This window comes from Rhinolophus ferrumequinum, chromosome 2, assembly GCF_004115265.2.
Source record: "Rhinolophus ferrumequinum isolate MPI-CBG mRhiFer1 chromosome 2, mRhiFer1_v1.p, whole genome shotgun sequence".
Taxonomy (NCBI): domain Eukaryota; kingdom Metazoa; phylum Chordata; class Mammalia; order Chiroptera; family Rhinolophidae; genus Rhinolophus; species Rhinolophus ferrumequinum.
The window spans coordinates 58,880,906-58,899,194 of record NC_046285.1 but is presented as its reverse complement, the minus strand read 5'-3'; the positions used below and the strand labels follow the sequence as shown (position 1 = coordinate 58,899,194).

At 37.7% G+C, this 18,289-nt stretch overlaps 1 protein-coding gene and 1 long non-coding RNA gene across 5 annotated transcripts in view; both read left to right on the top strand.

Annotated features, from left to right (window-relative positions):
- The window catches only part of LOC117036298 (kininogen-1-like), a 124,451-nt gene that overhangs the window by 31,991 nt on the left and 74,171 nt on the right, over nt 1–18,289 (top strand). Inside the window, exons 8-11 of one of the 3 annotated variants that reach the window (XM_033131100.1) lie at nt 837–944; nt 1,062–1,148; nt 2,596–2,673; nt 4,546–4,785. In XM_033131100.1, coding sequence (XP_032986991.1) covers nt 837–944; nt 1,062–1,148; nt 2,596–2,673; nt 4,546–4,659 — 387 coding nt within the window. In that variant the 3' untranslated portion in view covers nt 4,660–4,785. Of the gene's footprint in view, nt 1–836; nt 945–1,061; nt 1,149–2,595; nt 3,496–4,545; nt 4,786–18,289 lie in introns of those variants that run through there. The other 2 variants (XM_033131109.1, XM_033131090.1) reach the window with 2 other exon arrangements.
- LOC117036331 (uncharacterized) lies at nt 6,111–9,563 on the top strand. Of its 2 annotated transcripts, none has more exons than XR_004425353.1 (3): nt 6,111–6,132; nt 7,446–7,533; nt 9,437–9,563. It is a non-coding gene; the product is annotated as an uncharacterized LOC117036331 (long non-coding RNA). The 2 variants fall into 2 exon arrangements; XR_004425351.1 differs by lacking the exon at nt 6,111–6,132 and adding an exon at nt 6,982–7,105.

Here is an 18,289-nt window from a genome sequence, read left to right as displayed (position 1 = left end):
GAGGAGGTGGTACAGATATATAATGGAATATTGCAGGGAAGGGAATGGGTTTTTGTCCCCTGCGGTGGCATAGGTGGACCTGGGAGGTATTGTGCTGAATGGAGTATGTCAGATAGAGAAAGACAGATGCAATGTGATTTTGCTTACATGTGGAATCTAAAGGACAAAATAATCAAACATAACAAAGAAACTCATAGATACAGAGAACACTTTGATGGTTGCCAGATGGGAGTAGGCTTGTGGGTTGGTGAAAAGGGGAAGGGATTAAGAAGTACAAATGGATAGTTACAAAATAATCATGGGGATATAAAGTAAAACATAGGGAATGTAGTCAATAATATTGTAATCTATGTATAGTGCCAGATGGGTACTAGACTAGTCAGGGGGATTGCTTATGAAATTATATAAATGTCTAACCACTATGATATATGCCTGAAATTAATATAACATAATATTCAATGTCAAAGAAAAGAAAGAAAATGTTTAATTTTTTTCTCCATATTCTTCATAGATTCTATTACAACTTGAGCCCTTGAATGACTCCTGAATTTTGCAATTGTTGAACAAACAAAACTCAGAAAAATATAAAAATTGTAGCCTGCTTTTCTTTCCCATTTAGAACACGAAATGAAACCAGTGAACAGCCAAATATTTTAATACATGCATACAAACGGAAAGTTTTGTCGTCAAACATTTTTACTTTTTTTGTATAACCCTCATTTGGTCAGTGTGTAATTAAAAATTAATATTGTCCTCTAAAAGCCGTTAGAGTAAAAGCATATGATTTATTATAGAATATTAATTAAACTTCTACTTTGTGCTAATTAATTTTTCAGATTGTGGCTGGAAGAAGATTTTCTATTGCGTTCACGGCCAAGGAAACCACATGTTCCAAGGAAAGTAATAAAGAGTTGACTGCAAGTTGCGAGACCAATAAACTTGGGGTAAGTAGTAATACAACTGTCCACTTATTCCCTGGAAATCTATTTGATGTTTTATACTTGTTTAAGTAGCTCATGAATAATGCTGTTCTCTCTTTTGGCTTCTATTTTCATGGATAGGAAGTTCTACAATGCATTGCTGACGTTGTTGTGGTACCTTGGATGAACACGGTTGACACTACTGTCAACTGTGGATCACGAGGAAAGGTATGATTCTAATTCCAGTCAGCTCGGGTCAGTTTTGCTTATTTTGGAAAGTTCTATTTTGGGGTTGACAATGAACCATTATTTAAATGAATTCAGGCACTACGTTTTTTAAAATGGGGAGAATTTTCACATTGCTGTGCTGATCTCTCTTTTTATGGCTAGAATGGAGAGCAGCAGTACCTTCTCACACACTGTGAGTATGTCATTCAATAGTCTCTCTCTCAGTGCAGAGCAGCACCTGCTGTGGAGAGCTAACACTACTAGCTATGCAGCTTCAAGGTGTGCCTGAGATGCTCCACTGGCATTGAGTTACATCCAAGAAGCTTAGGAGAAAGGCAGATCTCAGGCCCCACTCCACATCTACTGAATCAAAATCTGCATTTAACATGATCCCCAGGGGATTCATACTCACGTGCAGGTGTGAGAAGTATTACTTTACATGATCTTTTTTAATTCTTAAGAGAAACTTGGCAGGTAAGTAATACTTTCCCCATTGTCAAGAACGAGACACTAATAATTGCAAAGATGTTGAAGTCCTAGAGTGAATAATAACATTATGGAGTGTTTCTTCTGTCCCAGGCACTGTACTGAGGACTTGACATATATTTTTCTCCTGACAACTCTATGAGGCAGGGGCTGTTGTTATTCCTGTTTTAGAGATGAGAAAAGTGAAGCTAGTGGCACTCGAATTCAAATCTAGTTCAAATCAGAGCCCTCCCTGTTCACAGGATGCTTATAACTAGGGTCTGGTTTGTTTGACTCCAAAGACTGTGCTCTTTGCACCACCAAACACTGCCTCCAATCATAGTGTTCTTGCTAGTAGTGCAAGTATAGGTAGAAATCATCCACAAATCCATCTCTTCAATGAAAGTTGCCTCGTCTTTCTTTTGTCTGATATAGGTTTTTGCCGTGTGTCGGAATGTATACATATAGTCTAACACAGACATTATACAAAGGCTGTGTTTCACCCTTGTGAACATGTCCTTATGTGTTTTAGTTCAACAAAGGGATTGTGGATATATGTTCCATATAAATTCAGTTCATAAAGCCATTTACCGCCTTTCAGCATAAAAGCAGTAACTGTGCTAATAGAAATAGTATCAATTAATAAATAATGTGCCATGGTTTTACGTAATCATAGGCTCAGAAGGTACCCTGCAGATTATGTAGTTTAGCCTCCCAATTTTTCCAGAAGAAGAAAAAACTCTCTAGCTTAGAGGAGTTTTATTAAGAACAATAATCAATGCCCACAAATGATAAATCAATCAAAAGAGGAAAAAATATTATTCATTCTCATCCTTTTTGGATTATTACTATAGTATTTAAAATCTGGCAAAGACTTGCTCCACTGTAAACCAAGATAGCATTGCCAGGTCTCAGTCCCTTCTTTCTTCATTGATAGTGTGGTTTTCACAGTAATGCATTCATCTTTATATTTCCTATTTAGATATTGCGGCTGGCAAGGCCTCCAGGTTTTTCACCTTTCCGATTAGTAGCAAGGAAGACAACAAAAGAAGGAACAACTGTAAGTCCACCCCACATTTCCATGGCATTTATACAAGATGAAGGGCCGGATTCAGGACAAGAACTAGGACCCACTTGTGCACATGGCTGGGGCCATGGAAAGCAAATAAAACATGACCTTGGTCATGGCCCTAACCATGAGCATGACCAAGGCCATGGGCACCAAAGGGAACACGGCCTAGACCGTGGACATAAACATGAGCATGGTCACGGCCATGGAAAACATAAAAATAAAGGAAAAAACAATGGAAAGCACAATGGTTGGAGAACAGAGCATTTGGCAAGTTCTTCTGAAGATAGTACTACATCTTCTGCACAGACACAAGAGAAGACAGAAGGGCCAGCATCCCTCCCTTCCCTAGCCCAGCCAGGAGTAGCAGTTACCTTTCCTAACTTCCAAGACTCAGATCTCATTGCAGCTTTGATGACTAATGCACCACCAACTCCAACAGAGAATGATGATGCTTGGATCCCTGACATCCAGATAGAGCCAAGTAGCCTTTCATTTAACCTGATATCTGATTTTCCAGAAACCTCCCCCAAATGTCCTTGACGCCCCTGGAAGCCAGTTAATGGAATGACTCCAACTGTGGAAATGAAAGAATTTCATGATTTTGATCTTTCTGATGCTTTTAATTAATTTACGCAGCCAAGGGTGTTTCTTTGACACTTCATCATCCCCTCTCCCCATTGTCCAAATATCCTGACATAATGCACCCAAAGCCATGAAGCTTCAAAACAGCCCAGAGAGAAGTGGTGAGACTTACAATGGGGACACCGTCAATTTCTGTGGACGACATAAAAGTGTGTGCATAATTCTAAATCCTTTCTGAGCCTTCCTCACAAGTTTTCTTAAGAAGCCCAGAAAATAGAAAAATAAATATGCTTTGTGGCCTACTGCAATTTGCTTTTCTAATAATTAATGTGTACCTTAAAACGTATGTCATTGATTTTCATACAAAGATTCTTGACATCGTAAATAAACTGTGACATCTGGTCCCTGAACATGTGAAAATAAGGGAAGTCAAGAGACTGAACGTTCAACATTCTAATGGGGGAAAAATAAAACCCACCAGTGGTCAAAGAGGGACAATAAGAAAGACAGATTGGCCAAAGGGAGGACAGGGGGAAATAAGTTAATTGACTTTCTGTTTCCAAAATGGGCTAGTTATATCAAATAGTTATTCTGAAAAAGTTTCTTCTGATAATTCTCTTTCTGAGTGAGCATGTTTCTCATAAGTCAATAGTTTGTATTACTCATCAACTACTCTTTGCTTCAAGGCTTTCAAATAGGAATTTTCTGTTTATTTGTTGCTAAAGTTAGAAAGAGTAATACTTAGTTTTCAGCCGCTCTGAGTTTAATGATAAGACTGGAAAGCAGGTGAAGTAATGTAAAGTCAGGCTTGCAAAGGAAATCTTTTTTTATAACTGACAAGGGAATCTCATGAGATGTGATGCAAATCTTGTTCAGAAATTTTATGAGAAATTCCTCTCTAGCCACACTTTATCTTCACATCACCTTTTTGCTATGGCATTGAAGAGCGCTGATTTTTCCAAAAATGAACAATATGATTGTCTTTAATTTCTTTTAATGTGAGAGAGGCACACATTTTATAATCCTTGCTGTGTTTTGCCTAGGGAAATAAGATAGGGCTTTACACAACTACACTCGATTGTGGATACATGTCTCACTGCTACTTCAATTTGTCGGATGCATTTGAGACTGAGCTTTTATTTCAATTCAAATATTATCGGTACTTTTAAATAAAGAACCAATGATGTCAGGAAAAAGTCTCACCTTGTCAACTGGTTGTTTCACTTTTCTCTTATGGAATGATAACTTCAGATTAACGGAGTTTTACTATACTTACAGAAGCACCTAAAGCTCTGCGAATACAAGGGTCGACGTCTGGAGGCAGGGGCAGAGCCAGCACCAGAGAATGAGTCTCCTAACCAGAGGGCAGTATCTCCACGCCTGATACAATAATCCCAACAACCTCTGACAGCAGCCCTGCGTGGAAGGACAAGAGGATGGGATAGACTGTAAATAGAGAAGAATGCCATTTTATCACTGCTGCTGGGTGAAATAAAGTTTGATCTTGACATTCTCACACTTGGTTAATTCACACGAGTCTGCTTTCAGCCACATGCTTCCTGCAGCAAAGTCCAATTGATCAGAGAGCACACTCTGCCAGGGAGTCTCATAGCCCAACTCTGGGGCACTCTTGCTAACCAGGGCAGGAATCCCATCAGTGGGCCTTCCCTGCCACCAAGACCTCATCATGCCCGCTAAATCAACGGTTAGGGGGCCATGTTTCCACCAGCGATCTGAGGACTCTCTCTCTCCACCTTCCCTTTTTCCTCCTCCTGATTTCCAGCCCAAAGCTAAGAGTCATTTTTGTTGTTTTATTATTGTTTTTATGATTCAGAGAAGTACCAAGAAAGAGAAAAGAAACTTCTTTGTTAAAATGATGTTTACAGGCTTCTTCTTATCAGAAAATACCTAACCTCAAAAACATTTAAAGAAAATTTACAATGATCTTTCTGATCCGGGTAAAGGAGAAACTAGAAAACCAGTAGAATAAAAAATGATAGAGATTTTGCTCTGTTTTGGGGTGTCCATGTGGATGATGGGGAGTGGGCAGGCTGTAGGATTTCCAAGGGCTCTGCCAGTCTGTGCTTCTGACATCACCTTGTGGATGGAGGTGGTGGTCTGCACCGAAGGATGACCTGCTCCAGCACGGGCACAGCATGTATTTCCCTTCCCTTCTGAAATCTCTGGCTTACAGACTCTTTCTCTTCTGCCAAAGTGTGCGGTGCAGGTGTCAGAAGCACAGATTTTTACTCTAAAACTGGTGTCCCCACTGACCTCCCTACGGTCCCAGGCCCTGAGCTCTTTTGACTGTACATTTTATTTCAAAAGAAAATAATTCTTTATGCCAAAAGAAAAGTGATAGAGATTTAAATTTTTCTGTAATAAAAGAGATTCATTGAATGTTTAGTAAAACCATTTCCTGTGCTAGACAATTTCCTTTTGGTGTATGATTGAATCCTCAGTCGGAGGTCCCCATGATCCCATTTTGGTTACAATGAGGAAACTGCCGCTCTCAGTGTCATGCCCAGGTCACACAGTTAATACACGACAGAGCAGGCATTCCAACTCAAGACTTTTTGAACTCCAGTATACCATGTCTTCATGAGGCGTTATCAACGTTGTCATTTCAAAAAAAACAACACATCAAGATAATTTACGATTCTGACGATCATTCTCTCAATGCAGAAACACTTATTAAATGCCTCATAGTGACTGGCACTACTCCTAGTACCGCTTTCTCTACCCCTTCCCAAGGATGCAATTAGATCTGTGCACTATCTCACACTAGACGTGTTAGAGACTAACTGCCATGTGCTCAGCAAGAAGGCGTGGAGGGACTGTGGGGAGAGGATACTTCACGAATCAGTAAGTGCTTGTGTCCAGGAACTCTAGCGCAGAAACGAGGTTTCCTCTGTCTGCAGGATGAAGACTGTTCAATGTGTGCCATCTTTTAAATGTCCTTCTTTATAATCTCTTGGGCACAGTGCCCATGGTGGGTATTCCAATTCTATTAGACAAAACGGAGTTTAATCAGAGGAGTTTCTGACAGTCCCATTGGAGTTATGACCCCAGAATTGAAATGTTGCTGCCAAATTGTTTCCTACTTCCTACTTCCAAGACCTTCCTGCAGATTCCAAGTCTGTGTTTAAATTGTGAGAAAACGAGTGGAGGTATAGCACTCTGGATGTGTGTTTAATGAAGATTATAGAAGCAATAAAGGGAGAGCTTTTTTATTTTGCTTTATTTTGTTTATTGAACATCAACATGAAGTTTGAGGCTGGGGAGAGGAGGGTTTACAGTACGGGAACTCTCAGAGGTGCCCTGGAAGGATTTCCTGGAATCATAGAACCCAAAGGGCCTCAGAATTGATCCTTTTAAAGACGATCATTAAAGAGACTTGAAAATAATATAGTCAGTTTTCATTGGATTCTCAATTATCCTGTGATTTCCATTAAATTGTTGTGAAACTTTATTATGAGTACAGGATTGTGTTTAGAAGTGAACTATTTTATCAAGATATCTTTTCTAATCATTTAACCAAATTTGTCAAACTGTACCTATTTGATTTTAGAGAACAAATAGTCTATTTACCATGTTGTGAATTATAGTTGTTGAAGTGACACTAGCTGCTCTAACACATACCCTAAAAAGTGAATACTGGTTCCAACATGATGGAAGTTTATTTCTCACTCATGTCAAGTTCAAATTGGAAATTACTGACCAAGAGGGGGTTTCCTCCAGAAGCGACTTGGAGACCCGGTTCCTTCCACAACGTGCCTCTATACTCTGCCACCGTCAGCTCGTAGCTTCTATGGCTGCCATACGCATGTGCATCAAGGTATAGAAAGACAGAATACGGAGCATAGACTGTACGTGGGAGATCTTCAGGGGCCAGGACTGAAAGTGCTTAGTCACTTCTGCTCACCTCCGTGTGGTTAGAGCTCAGTTGCACACAGTCACACCTGGTTGGGAAGGAGGCTGGGAAATGGAGTCTACCTGTGTCCCAGGAGAAGGTTGAACTGTTTGATGATCAGCTGGCAGTTTCTCACACTGAAAGACACTGAAATTGACCTTAAATTTTTCATTATATAAAAATAAATGTCCAATTTTATTTGGGAGGTAGTTTAAAAAGTCAGAGGTTGTTCCACCACGTAATAAAATGTGTTTGTTGGTTTCAGGTTTATGGTCAATGTAAAGCAATAATTTACGTTAATAAGCCAAGAAGAATCCTCTATTCACCTGCTTACAATTGTACTCTTCGCCCAGGTAAGAGAGTACTCTGATTTTGTTCGTTTGAATAAAAGATGGAAAAGAGCATTAATCAGTGTGACGCCCAGAGTGCATAGAGTTCTCCCATCCTTACTTCCTATTCATACCAAGAACAGGTTCTTAATACTATCCAATACTTTCCTGCCCTGTGAAATTCAACTTGCACTGTTCTTCTTCCCACAATTAATCTTCCTAAATCACCTGTAATAGTTTATTATGGAGTACTGCATTAAATCCTAAATTTTTAGTCTGACATAAATGGCATCATCTCTATACGGGTCCCCAGGCTCCCTTTCTAGCTATCTCTGCCATTACTTCCCTGACTACAGCAGCTCTGCACTTCATTTAACTGGATGCCTCACTACTTTCTGAACACACATTGCACTTTCCAATGTCTGCATCTTCCTTGTGCCTTTCTCCCCCCTGAGGATGGCCTCCCCTGATACCCTCTGCCCTTAGAACTCATATCCATTCTTTAAGGACCGCCACCAATGCTGCTTCTTCCACAATGTTTTCTATTCAGGAAAGGAACAAGCGGACCTGTTTTCATTCCTATAGAACAGTGATCTAACCACTCATGGAGCCAGACCATGCACGGTCTTGATGTGAAGTCTTGTATCTTATTTCATATAGAATATTTCATCCCTTCTTCCTTCCTCCTACAACCCTCCCCCAGTTCCTATCAAGTGTAAGGAGTCCATAATGCTGTTGAATAAGTTGAGTAAATGGACTAAAAATGAAGCTGAAACTAGTGGCAATTCAAATGAATGCACGTGCATGCGTTGTGGGTTCTTTGCAAGCATCCAAGGCATGGGAAATAGGATGGCTACTTGCCAAAGCACCATGTGCATGTGACTCCTCTGGTGGGTCTTGTTCAAGTGCAGATTCTGATTCCATAGGTCTGGGACAGGGCCTGTGAGTCTGCATTTATAACAAGCTCCAGGTCATAACAATACTGTTGGTTTCTTTGAGGGACAAGACAGCAGAGCAAATATTTTATTAGATACATTTTGAGCGTCCTGGTTGTAAGACTTATTTAAATAAATTAGAGAACAACAAGTAATAAAAGAGATCAGGACTCAAATGGAAGCCAAATGTACTGGAGGTATGGAGGTCAGGAAGCAATACCTGGGGATGGGGCACGGAGCGACAAGCTGTGGATGTAACTCCACCATAATACATTCCCAAACACCCAAATAGACACACGACGAATCAAAACAATGTGTTTGCTCTGCAAAATCAACTTGCTGACAAGTCCTCTAGCCTGAATTTCACACTAGTTTTGGGACTCCCAGTCCGAAATTCTGGCTGTACCTTTAGAGTGATTATTCTATCCAGTTACACAGTGATTTGACCAATGTTTGTTTTCTGGCTCACATTTCTAACCAGAGAGAGTGTGCTTCCACCTCCCATATGTCATTCACCCATTCATTCATTAAATCATCATTTACTAAGCACTCCTCGTGTATTACACTTTATCTCAGGGGTTGGGAACTGAAAGGTGAATAAGACATGATAATAATAAAATCCCAACCTTTCAAGACACTCAGCTGCTTTACAGAGGCATTGATGATGGAAGATATAGATCTACTAATTGGGAAAAAAGTTTTTATGTCAATACATGTTATGGGTTCTTGAAGAAAATTGCTAGGGTAAATAAATTCGGGTCAGATGAAAAACATCTTGCTTTGATTTTTCATAAATTATGAAAGTAATATACGTTCATCGAAGAAAACTCACTGCTGACAGCTAAGTTTCGTTCCCGTAATGCCTTCTCCACTCCATCCTTGCAGACTATTATCTTCTTTTTCAGTCTCTACTTCTGTTGCGGTCTTATGATTTATAGGATTGAAAATAATTGGGAAGTTTTATTTGAAACTGCTCTCTTTGACACCAACAGTTTCTCGAAGAAAGATTCACAGTATGTGCCCGACTGCCCCAGCCCCAGCCCCACTGACTTCTCAGATCCCAAAGTTCTGGAAGCTGCCACTGAGTCTCTTGCAAAATACAACAAGGAGAGCACCTTGAAGCTGTATTCTCTCTTCAAAGTCACCAGGGCTTCTAGCCAGGTAAGGCTGAAATGCCCACTTCCACCAACAGTGTGTCTCAGGACTTGCTATGGATTCCTAAACTGAGAGGAGAATATGAAGGCGCTTCTTTTGATTAGAACCCAAGAGACTTTCTTCACTCCCTACTTTTTTAGACTGATACATATTCAATTACATTTAGATTTCTGAGTGATTCTGTGAGATTTCCACAAACTTGTGGGATTTATTTTTACCTCATTGCCCTTAAGGTAATAATAGAAATGGACTCATAGTCTCCTGGGGTTATTCTACCGACGTTCACTATTTACTGCTACATTCTCATATCTGATTGACCACGGACCATTTAGCAAGTCGATTTCTGCTCCATGTTAAGGCCTGGAGTGGATGTTGAGCTTTATGGGTTAGAGGAAATGGAGGCTCATTTGTATTTAAAGTATGTTGATATCCGTCATATAAAGAAAAACTAATCTAAAAACAAATCTACAGGAGGAAAAATAAGCTCACCCGAGGGAAAGTTTTTAGAGCCCATTCAAATTGTTAAGAGAAAAGAGGTATGCTGATTGTGTTTTCTAAATAAGAAAATGCTAATACATGGTTTGATTATGGTGGAACTTACAGGAAGGGACAACAGGAAACCTGTATTAACACTGTGTCTGGGTATGTCTGGTTCCTGTAAATATAATGCTGCCAAACCCCAGTCATTTCTCCACATGGAGAAGTCTGATTTTTGTTTCTTAACTCTTGTCTCATACCAGTGGGTGTTTGTTTGGCCCTTCTTATTTTGTGGAATATCTAACCAGAGAGTTACCATGTACCAAATCCCCAGAGACTGTTTGCGTACTTCATTCAGCTCCCTGACTCTCCGGTGAGTATCCCTGAATGTCTTCATAATTTAAGATTTGCGTTTACAGATCACCTATATGTATTGTTGAACACAAATTGTGTATGAGGTGTAATGCACGAGACACTTTTCTTCCCCTCAAGGAGCAACTGACTATTTAGAGATTGTGCCGGTCCAGGTGCAATAATATTTGATTGCAAGTGCAATTTTCATCAGGAATGTTACGTCTTTGCATAAAAAGTTCACAGGAGTCTATAATATATAGACAAATCTTCTCAGTGGTTGGTGATGGTCCTACTTTTATCTGAACAAATCCAATTACATTTGGATTACAACATAGTATTGCATTCCTTGGACCACTCTTTAAGAAGGACAAAGTCAAATAGGATATCTTTCAAAGACGGCATCCAAGATGGGGAAGATGCCTTGATACCACCTGAAACACACCTGGTGGGAATGCCCGTTGGCACAATGTGTTGTAACATGATTGGGCAAAATACATCAAATGCCTTGTCTGCCTTATTTACTTATTTATAATAATAGCTTTATTAAGATATATTTCACACACCATAAAATTCACCCTTTTAAAGTATACAGTTCAGTGCCTTTTTTAGTATATATGTAGAGTTGTGCCACCACCACCAGTATCTAATTTTAGAATATTGTCATCAGCCCCAAAAGAAACCCCATACTCATTAGTAGTCATTCACCTTGTCCCCTCACCCAAGCCACTGGAAACTGCTAATCTACTTGCCATCTCCATGACTTTGCCTTTTCCTGAACATTTCATATAATGCAATCATACTGTATGTGACCTTTTGAGACTGTTTTTCACTTAGCATAATCTTTTCAAGATTTATCCATGTTGTAGCATGTGTCAGTGCTTCATTTCTTTTAATGGCCAAATAACATTTTATTGCATGGCTATACCATGTATTGTTTATTCAGTTGATGGATATTTGGGTTACTTCCTCATTTGAGCTATTATGAATAATGCTGCTATGAACATTTATGTACAAATTTTTATGTGCACATATATTTTCATTTCTCTTGGGTATATATACCTTGGCGTGGGATTGCTGGATCATATGAGAACTCTGTTTAACCTTTTGACTAACTTCTAAACTCTTTTCCAAGTGACTGTATCAGATTTAGAATCCCAAAAATATATGAAGGTTTCAATTTCTCCACATATTTGCCAATATTATTATTGTCTTTTTTATTATAGCTATCTTACTGGGTATGAAGTGGTATCTAATTTTGCTTATTATTTGAACTGTCCTCATGGCTAATGATGTTAAGTGTCTTTTAATGTGCTTATTGGCCATTTGACTATATTCTTTGGAGAAATATCTAGTAAAATCCTTTGCCCATTTTAAAATTTGACGATTTATCTCTTTATTGTTGAATTGTAAACGTTCTTTACATATTCTGGATACGATCTTCTTATCAGATATATGATTTTCTTCCATTCTCTGTGTTTCGTATTCATATTCTTGATGATGTTCTTTGAAGTACAAAGGTTTTAATTTTGCTGAAGTTTTATTTGTATTTTTTCTTTTGTTGAATGTGATTTTGGTGTAATATCTAAAAAACCATTGCCTAATCGAAGATCACTAACATTTACACATGCTTCCTCTAAATGTTTATAGTTTTAGCTCTTATGTTTAGATCTATGACCCATTTTGACTTAATTTTTGTACATGATGTGAGAAGTAGGAGGTTCGACTTCTTTGTTTTGCATGTGGATATCCAGGTGTTGCAGCACTATTTATTGAAAAGACGATTCTTTCCCCATTTAATTGTCTTGGCATACTTCTTGAAGATCAGTTGACCATAAATGTAGGGTTTATTTCTGTACTCTCAATTTTATTCCATTGATCTATATAGCATTTTTTAAACCAGTACTACACTATCTTGAATACTGTAACTTTTTAGTAAATTTTGAAATTAGAAAGTGTGAGTCTTCCTATTTTGTTCTTATTCAATGTTGTTTTGGATCCCTTGCATTTTCATAATAATTTTAGAATCAGCTTGTCAGTTTCTATTTTTAAAAAGGCAGTTGGAAATTTGATAGGGATTGCATTGATTTGGCACAGCAATTGTCATCTTAACTATATTCAGTCTTCCCATCCATGAATATGGGATGTCTTTCGATTTTGTTTAGAACTTATTTAATTTCTTCAACAATGTTTTGTAGTTTTCAGTGTACAAGACTTTCACTTATTTATATACCTAAATATTTTATTCTCTTCGATGTTAATATAATGTATTTGCCCTCTTAATTTTATTTTTTATTGTTCATCGCAAGTATATAGAAATACCATTGATTTTTTTCATATTGACCAGGTATCCTGAAAACGTCTGAACTCACTTATTAGTTCTAAAATTTTCCAGTAGATTCCTTAGGATTTTCTATATACAAGATCATGCCATCTGCAAATAGAGATACTTTTACTTCTTCCTTTCCAGTCTGCTTGCCTTTAAGTTTTTTTTTTTCTTGCCGAATTTCCTTGGCTAGATCTTCCAAGACAATGTTGAATAGAGTAGGGGAGAGCAGATATCTTTATCTTATTTCTGATTTTAGGGGGAAAGCATTCAATATTTCATAAGTTACTATGCTGCTAACTGTAGGTTTTTCATAGCTGTCCTTTATCAAGTTGAGAAAGTTCCCTTCTATTGTTAGTTTGTTGAATGTTTTTATTAAGCAGCAGCGTTGGATTTAGTCAAATGCTTTTTCTGTGTTAATGAGATAATCATGTGATATTTTTTCTCCTTTAATCTATTAGTATTATATATAACAATGATTGATTTTGTATGTTAAAATAACCTTGCACTTTGGAGATAAATCCCAGTTGGTCATGGTGTATAATACTTTTTATATGTTGCTGAATTCTGTTTGCCAGTATTTTTACAAGATCTTTCATTTATATTCAAAGAGATATTGATCCATAGTTTTCTTGTGTTGTCTCTGCCTAATTATCACATGAATTTAATATTGACTGCATAGAATGATTTGGGAAATTTCCCCTTCTCTTCTACTTTATTTTGGAAGAGTTTGTGAGGGAGTTGGTGTTTATCTTTTTTAAATGTTTGGTAGACTTCACCAATAAAGTCATCTGGGCCTGGGTTTTTCTTTGTGGGAAGTTTTTTTGATTAACAATTCAATCTCTTGTTATAGATCTATTCATATTTTCTGTTTCTTCTTGAATAAGTTTTGGTAATGTGTGTCTTCCTAGGACTTCATCCATTTCATCTAAGTTACCTAATTTGCTGGCATACAGTTGTTCATAGTATTCCCTTTTTATTTCTGAAAGATTGAAAGTGATGGTCCCTCTTTAATTCCAATTTTAGCAATTTGAGTCATGTTTTTCTTGGTCAGCCTAGCTAAAGCTTTATCAATTTTATTGATTTCTCAAGGAATCAACTGTCAGTTTTCGTCATTTTCTTTTTTTATCATCTAGTTTATTTATTTCCTCTCTCCTCTTTATTTTCACCTTCCTTTTGCTTGTTTAGGGTTTAGTTTGCTCTTCTGTTTCTAGTTTTCTAAGATGAAGTTTAAGTTATTCATTTGTAATTTTTTTTCTTTTAACATAACATGTACATCTACATATTACCCTCTAACCAATGCTTTTGCTGTATCTCTCAAGTTGTACATATTGTGTTTCTGTACCCTTTCAGTTCAAAGTATTTTACAACACTCCTTGTGATATCTTTTTTGACCAATTGGTTATTTAGGAGTATGTTATTTAATTTCTACATATTGCCTAATACGTGAAATTCCCTAAATTTCTTCTGTTATTCATTTCTAAAATCATTTTATTGTGGTTGGAGATGTACTTTAAAATATCTGAGTTCTTAAATTTACTGAAGCTTGTTTTATGGTTTAACATAAGGTATATAATGGAGAAATTTTTATGTACACTTGAGAAGAATGTGTATTCTGCTGTTCGGTGAAGCATTCGGTAATTGTCAGGTTTAGAAGGTTTATAGTGTTGTTCAAGACTTCTGTTTCTTTGTTAATGTTCTGTGTTATTGTTATATCCATTATTGAAGTGAGATTTCCAACTACTATTGTTGAATTGTCAATGTCTCCCTTTTGTCAGCCTTTGCATATATAGATATGTATACATATACATATATACATGTGTGTATATATATATATATATATATATGTATATATATATATATATATATATATATATATATATATATATATATATATATATATAACAGTTGTGTTTTCCTAACAAATTTACACTTTTGTCATTATGAAATGTTTTTCCTTATCTCTAGTAACAATTTTTGTCTTAAAGTCAATTTTGTCTAACATTTGTCTAACATTTTATCTGACAAATTTTGTCTAACAAATTTGTCTAACATTTGTCTTTGGTTGCTGTTTACATTGTAAATTTTTCCCATCTTTTTACTTTCAACCTATATATATCTTTGAATATAAAGAGTATCTCTCAAAAGCCTTTTGTAACCGGTCAATTGAATAGTCTCAATTTCTCAAGGAATAATTGGGAAAACATCTTCACCCGATTCTGTGGAACTCTCTTTTCACTTGCCGAGTATATCTTGGGCAGATCTTTCTCGTTATTTTTCGTAAGAGAAATAATTTCACTTAGATAATTAAGGTTCACTTACAGGTATGAAAAAAATCTGTTCAGTCAATTCTTAATCAAAACTTCTAGCTCATATTCCATACAATGGTTTTTCCCAAGCCTGGCCTAGAGCTTAAGACCTAATGTGAGAGGTCTGTTCTTTCATTCTTTCTCTCCGTCTAGCAACCGTTTGCTGAATTCTGGATCTTCCAAGTTCCAAGAAGGATGAGAGAATTAGAGGAAAGAGTACAAAGTCTTTTTACATAACTGAACTTGCAGTTGTAGTTTTCTCTTGGTCTACACTGGCTCTCTATGAGACAGGCTCCAGTGTTGGTTGTCTTAGGTGGTACAGGAGTGAGTTCATCCAGAGGTCTTTTCCTAGTAGGATGATGTGTTCTCTAGCGGACTCCTTGAAACCACCCCTTCTCAGATTCAGCCCCAGAGATTTTTATTATTAAATGTCCCATATCTGGAAGTCCCTTGGGTGGGCACCTTCAAAAGAGTACTACTTATGACATTTCCTTGTCCCATGGAACTCTCACACATTTTCACTACGCCAAACAGTGGAAATGAGCTTTCCTTTGCTGACTTATTCCTTACTCTCTCATAGAAGGATGCTTTTTCCAAGATCCTGCTCTTAGAATGCTCTGAGAAGCAGACCTCAATCTCCATAGTTCATATGTCCCCATACTTTAGGGTTCACATGTTAAGCATGCCCTCAAACTCTCTTTGTGGTCCAGTCTAGTTTTAGCACCACATAAGCCTGTGAATTAAGGTAGCTCAGTAAATTTTAGCCAGAGTGAGAGTGGCCGGACTCTATGTGGTACAGGTACCTGCAGTCTCTCCTGAAGGTTCTCTAGAGCCCTTTCCCTATGTGATTTGGTGACAAAGAGGAGAAGGGAAATGCTGAAGCACCATTCCCCTAAAACTTCCTACATTAATGGACTTTTCACTCTTTCAGGATTTTCAAATATTCTCTTCACGTAGCCTGGACTTGGGTGATAGAGTAATATTAAGGCATTCTCTTTAGACATATTTTAGTAAATTCTATGTGAATACTGTATTCTTAAAATTCTTTACAAATTGAGGCAACCTTTTATTATAAAATTTTATTTACACTTGAAAATGTGCATACCCTATGACTCTAAAATGTCTCTCCAGGAATTTACCCTAAGAATTCATTAGGAACATATGAAAATACAGAGCTTCAATGATTAAATAAAACCAATGAGATTCAATCTAGTGTTTAACAAAAGAGAACTTGTTAAATAACACAGAGAAATGTGAGATAGCCATTATAAAAATTGTAGAAGACTATTCAGTGCCACAAAAGGATTTTCACACTATATTGTTAAGTGACAAAAGAGACTTATAAAAGAATATATAGTATGATCCTATTTTTCTAGAAGAAAAAAATATATATGCACTGGAAAAAAGATTAGGAGAAAAGAAATCAAATTATTGCAGGAAACCGGTATCGTTCATGCAATTACAGGTCTTTTTGTTTTCTTTCTGTATGTCCATATTCTAAATAACTATCACATTTACAATAAGAAAACAGAATTATGTTTAAATAAAGAGAAGTTGAAGGAGCTGAGAGTGGTTTCATCTGAGAAGAGTAAACTCAGATGGAATGTACATAAAGGGCTACTGCTGCGTGAGAATTACAAACAAGTTTTCTAATCCACCTAAGGGTAAAGCTAAGGCCAAGAGGGAGACGTTCTATAGACACAGATTTCTGCTCAGTATAAAGAATTTTCTAATAGAGTTTGTTCGTCAAGAAGTCCCGATTTTCCCATCACTGGAGGCAATTTAGCCTTGTTTAGGTGATTACTTACAGAAATAATCTAGAGAGAATTGCCTCAGAGCCTGCCTACTGCATGGTACTAGATTAAAACTGTTTGGTTGAGTGTCTACACAAGCAGAAAGCACATTGATTTCCATTTATGATCACTGATAATTGTAATACTTAAACAACATGTATTTACTCTTTTTTTTTTGTTTTTGCCTGTTGGTATTTGCAAAGGTTCTCTGAGTAAAAGAGGATTAGAAAAGTTTGTCGACGTGTCTTGTAACTTCTTTGAATCTCAGGTATTTTTCAATCTCATTGTGTTCTATATAAGTTTCAGCTGTCCCTACCCAATGCTCTACTTTTAATTTCCTAAGATCCATGATTACCACTTTACTCAGACTGCCCTGAGATCACACCCACAGGATAGCTGGTTAAAGACCTGTCACTCGTTGTTTTAGTCCCAATGTGGTCCTGAAGAATAATTAATATCCCTGAAGAAACAGAGACCTACTAGTTTGGATGTCTCAGGCCTCTCAGATTAAATTAAGTCTTTCAAAGACACTTACACTGAACCATAGGGAGAAGTTGTTTCCATGACAATATTCAGTCCCTTTCCAGAAGTATTTATTGAGCACTTACTATAAGGCAGCCTGGTATAGCTGAAAGGGTGGTTGAGACAGGCTACCTGGGTTCCAGTCCTGCCTGATACTTGCAAGCAAGTTTTTACCTCTTGAATTGTGGTTGCCTCTTCTATGAATGGGAGTGCATTACCTACCTCCTTTATATCCCTGTGAGAAATAAGGGAGGAGACCTGGATACAGAAAGCTGTATTGGGCTTGAAGAAATATTCAATAAAAGGTAGCTGCTATTGCCACTTCTAGGAGCAGGGAGACAGCTCACTGGACTTTCAATAAACCATTTAAACTCTCTGGACCATTGTTCAGTTATGAATTTGTAAGATTTGCAGTAAAGTTTCTACCAGTCTTAATACTCCCTGGCCCTCATCTGTAGTGCTTTATAACCCTTTAACTAGAGGCCCATCCTTGTAGCTTGTCTCTCTTTCAAACCTCCCATTATAAAAGCACAGAACAGCTTAGCCTGGTACCAGTCATGGCAGGGATTTCCCTGGGGGATAGTCTTTTATTGAAAGTATCCTTATTTCATGCTTCCACCCCTGTTGCTACCCAGGAACTTGGGAGGATCCTCACGGTGGAAGAGCCACAGCAGAAAAACACAGACCTCACTGACTCACCCTCCAAAGTTGCACCAAAAGGATCTGTCCAACACCTCCCTGCCTTGGAGGGTGAGCAGCCCGAAGATTCCAAGAGAAAAGGCCCAGTTGAGGCTTTCCCTGTGCAGCTGGATCTAACCACGAATCCCCAGGGAGAAACCCTGGATGTCTCCTTTCTCTTCCTGGGGCCTATGAAGGAGCAGCTGGTTGTCTTGCCTTTCCCCAAGGAAGAGC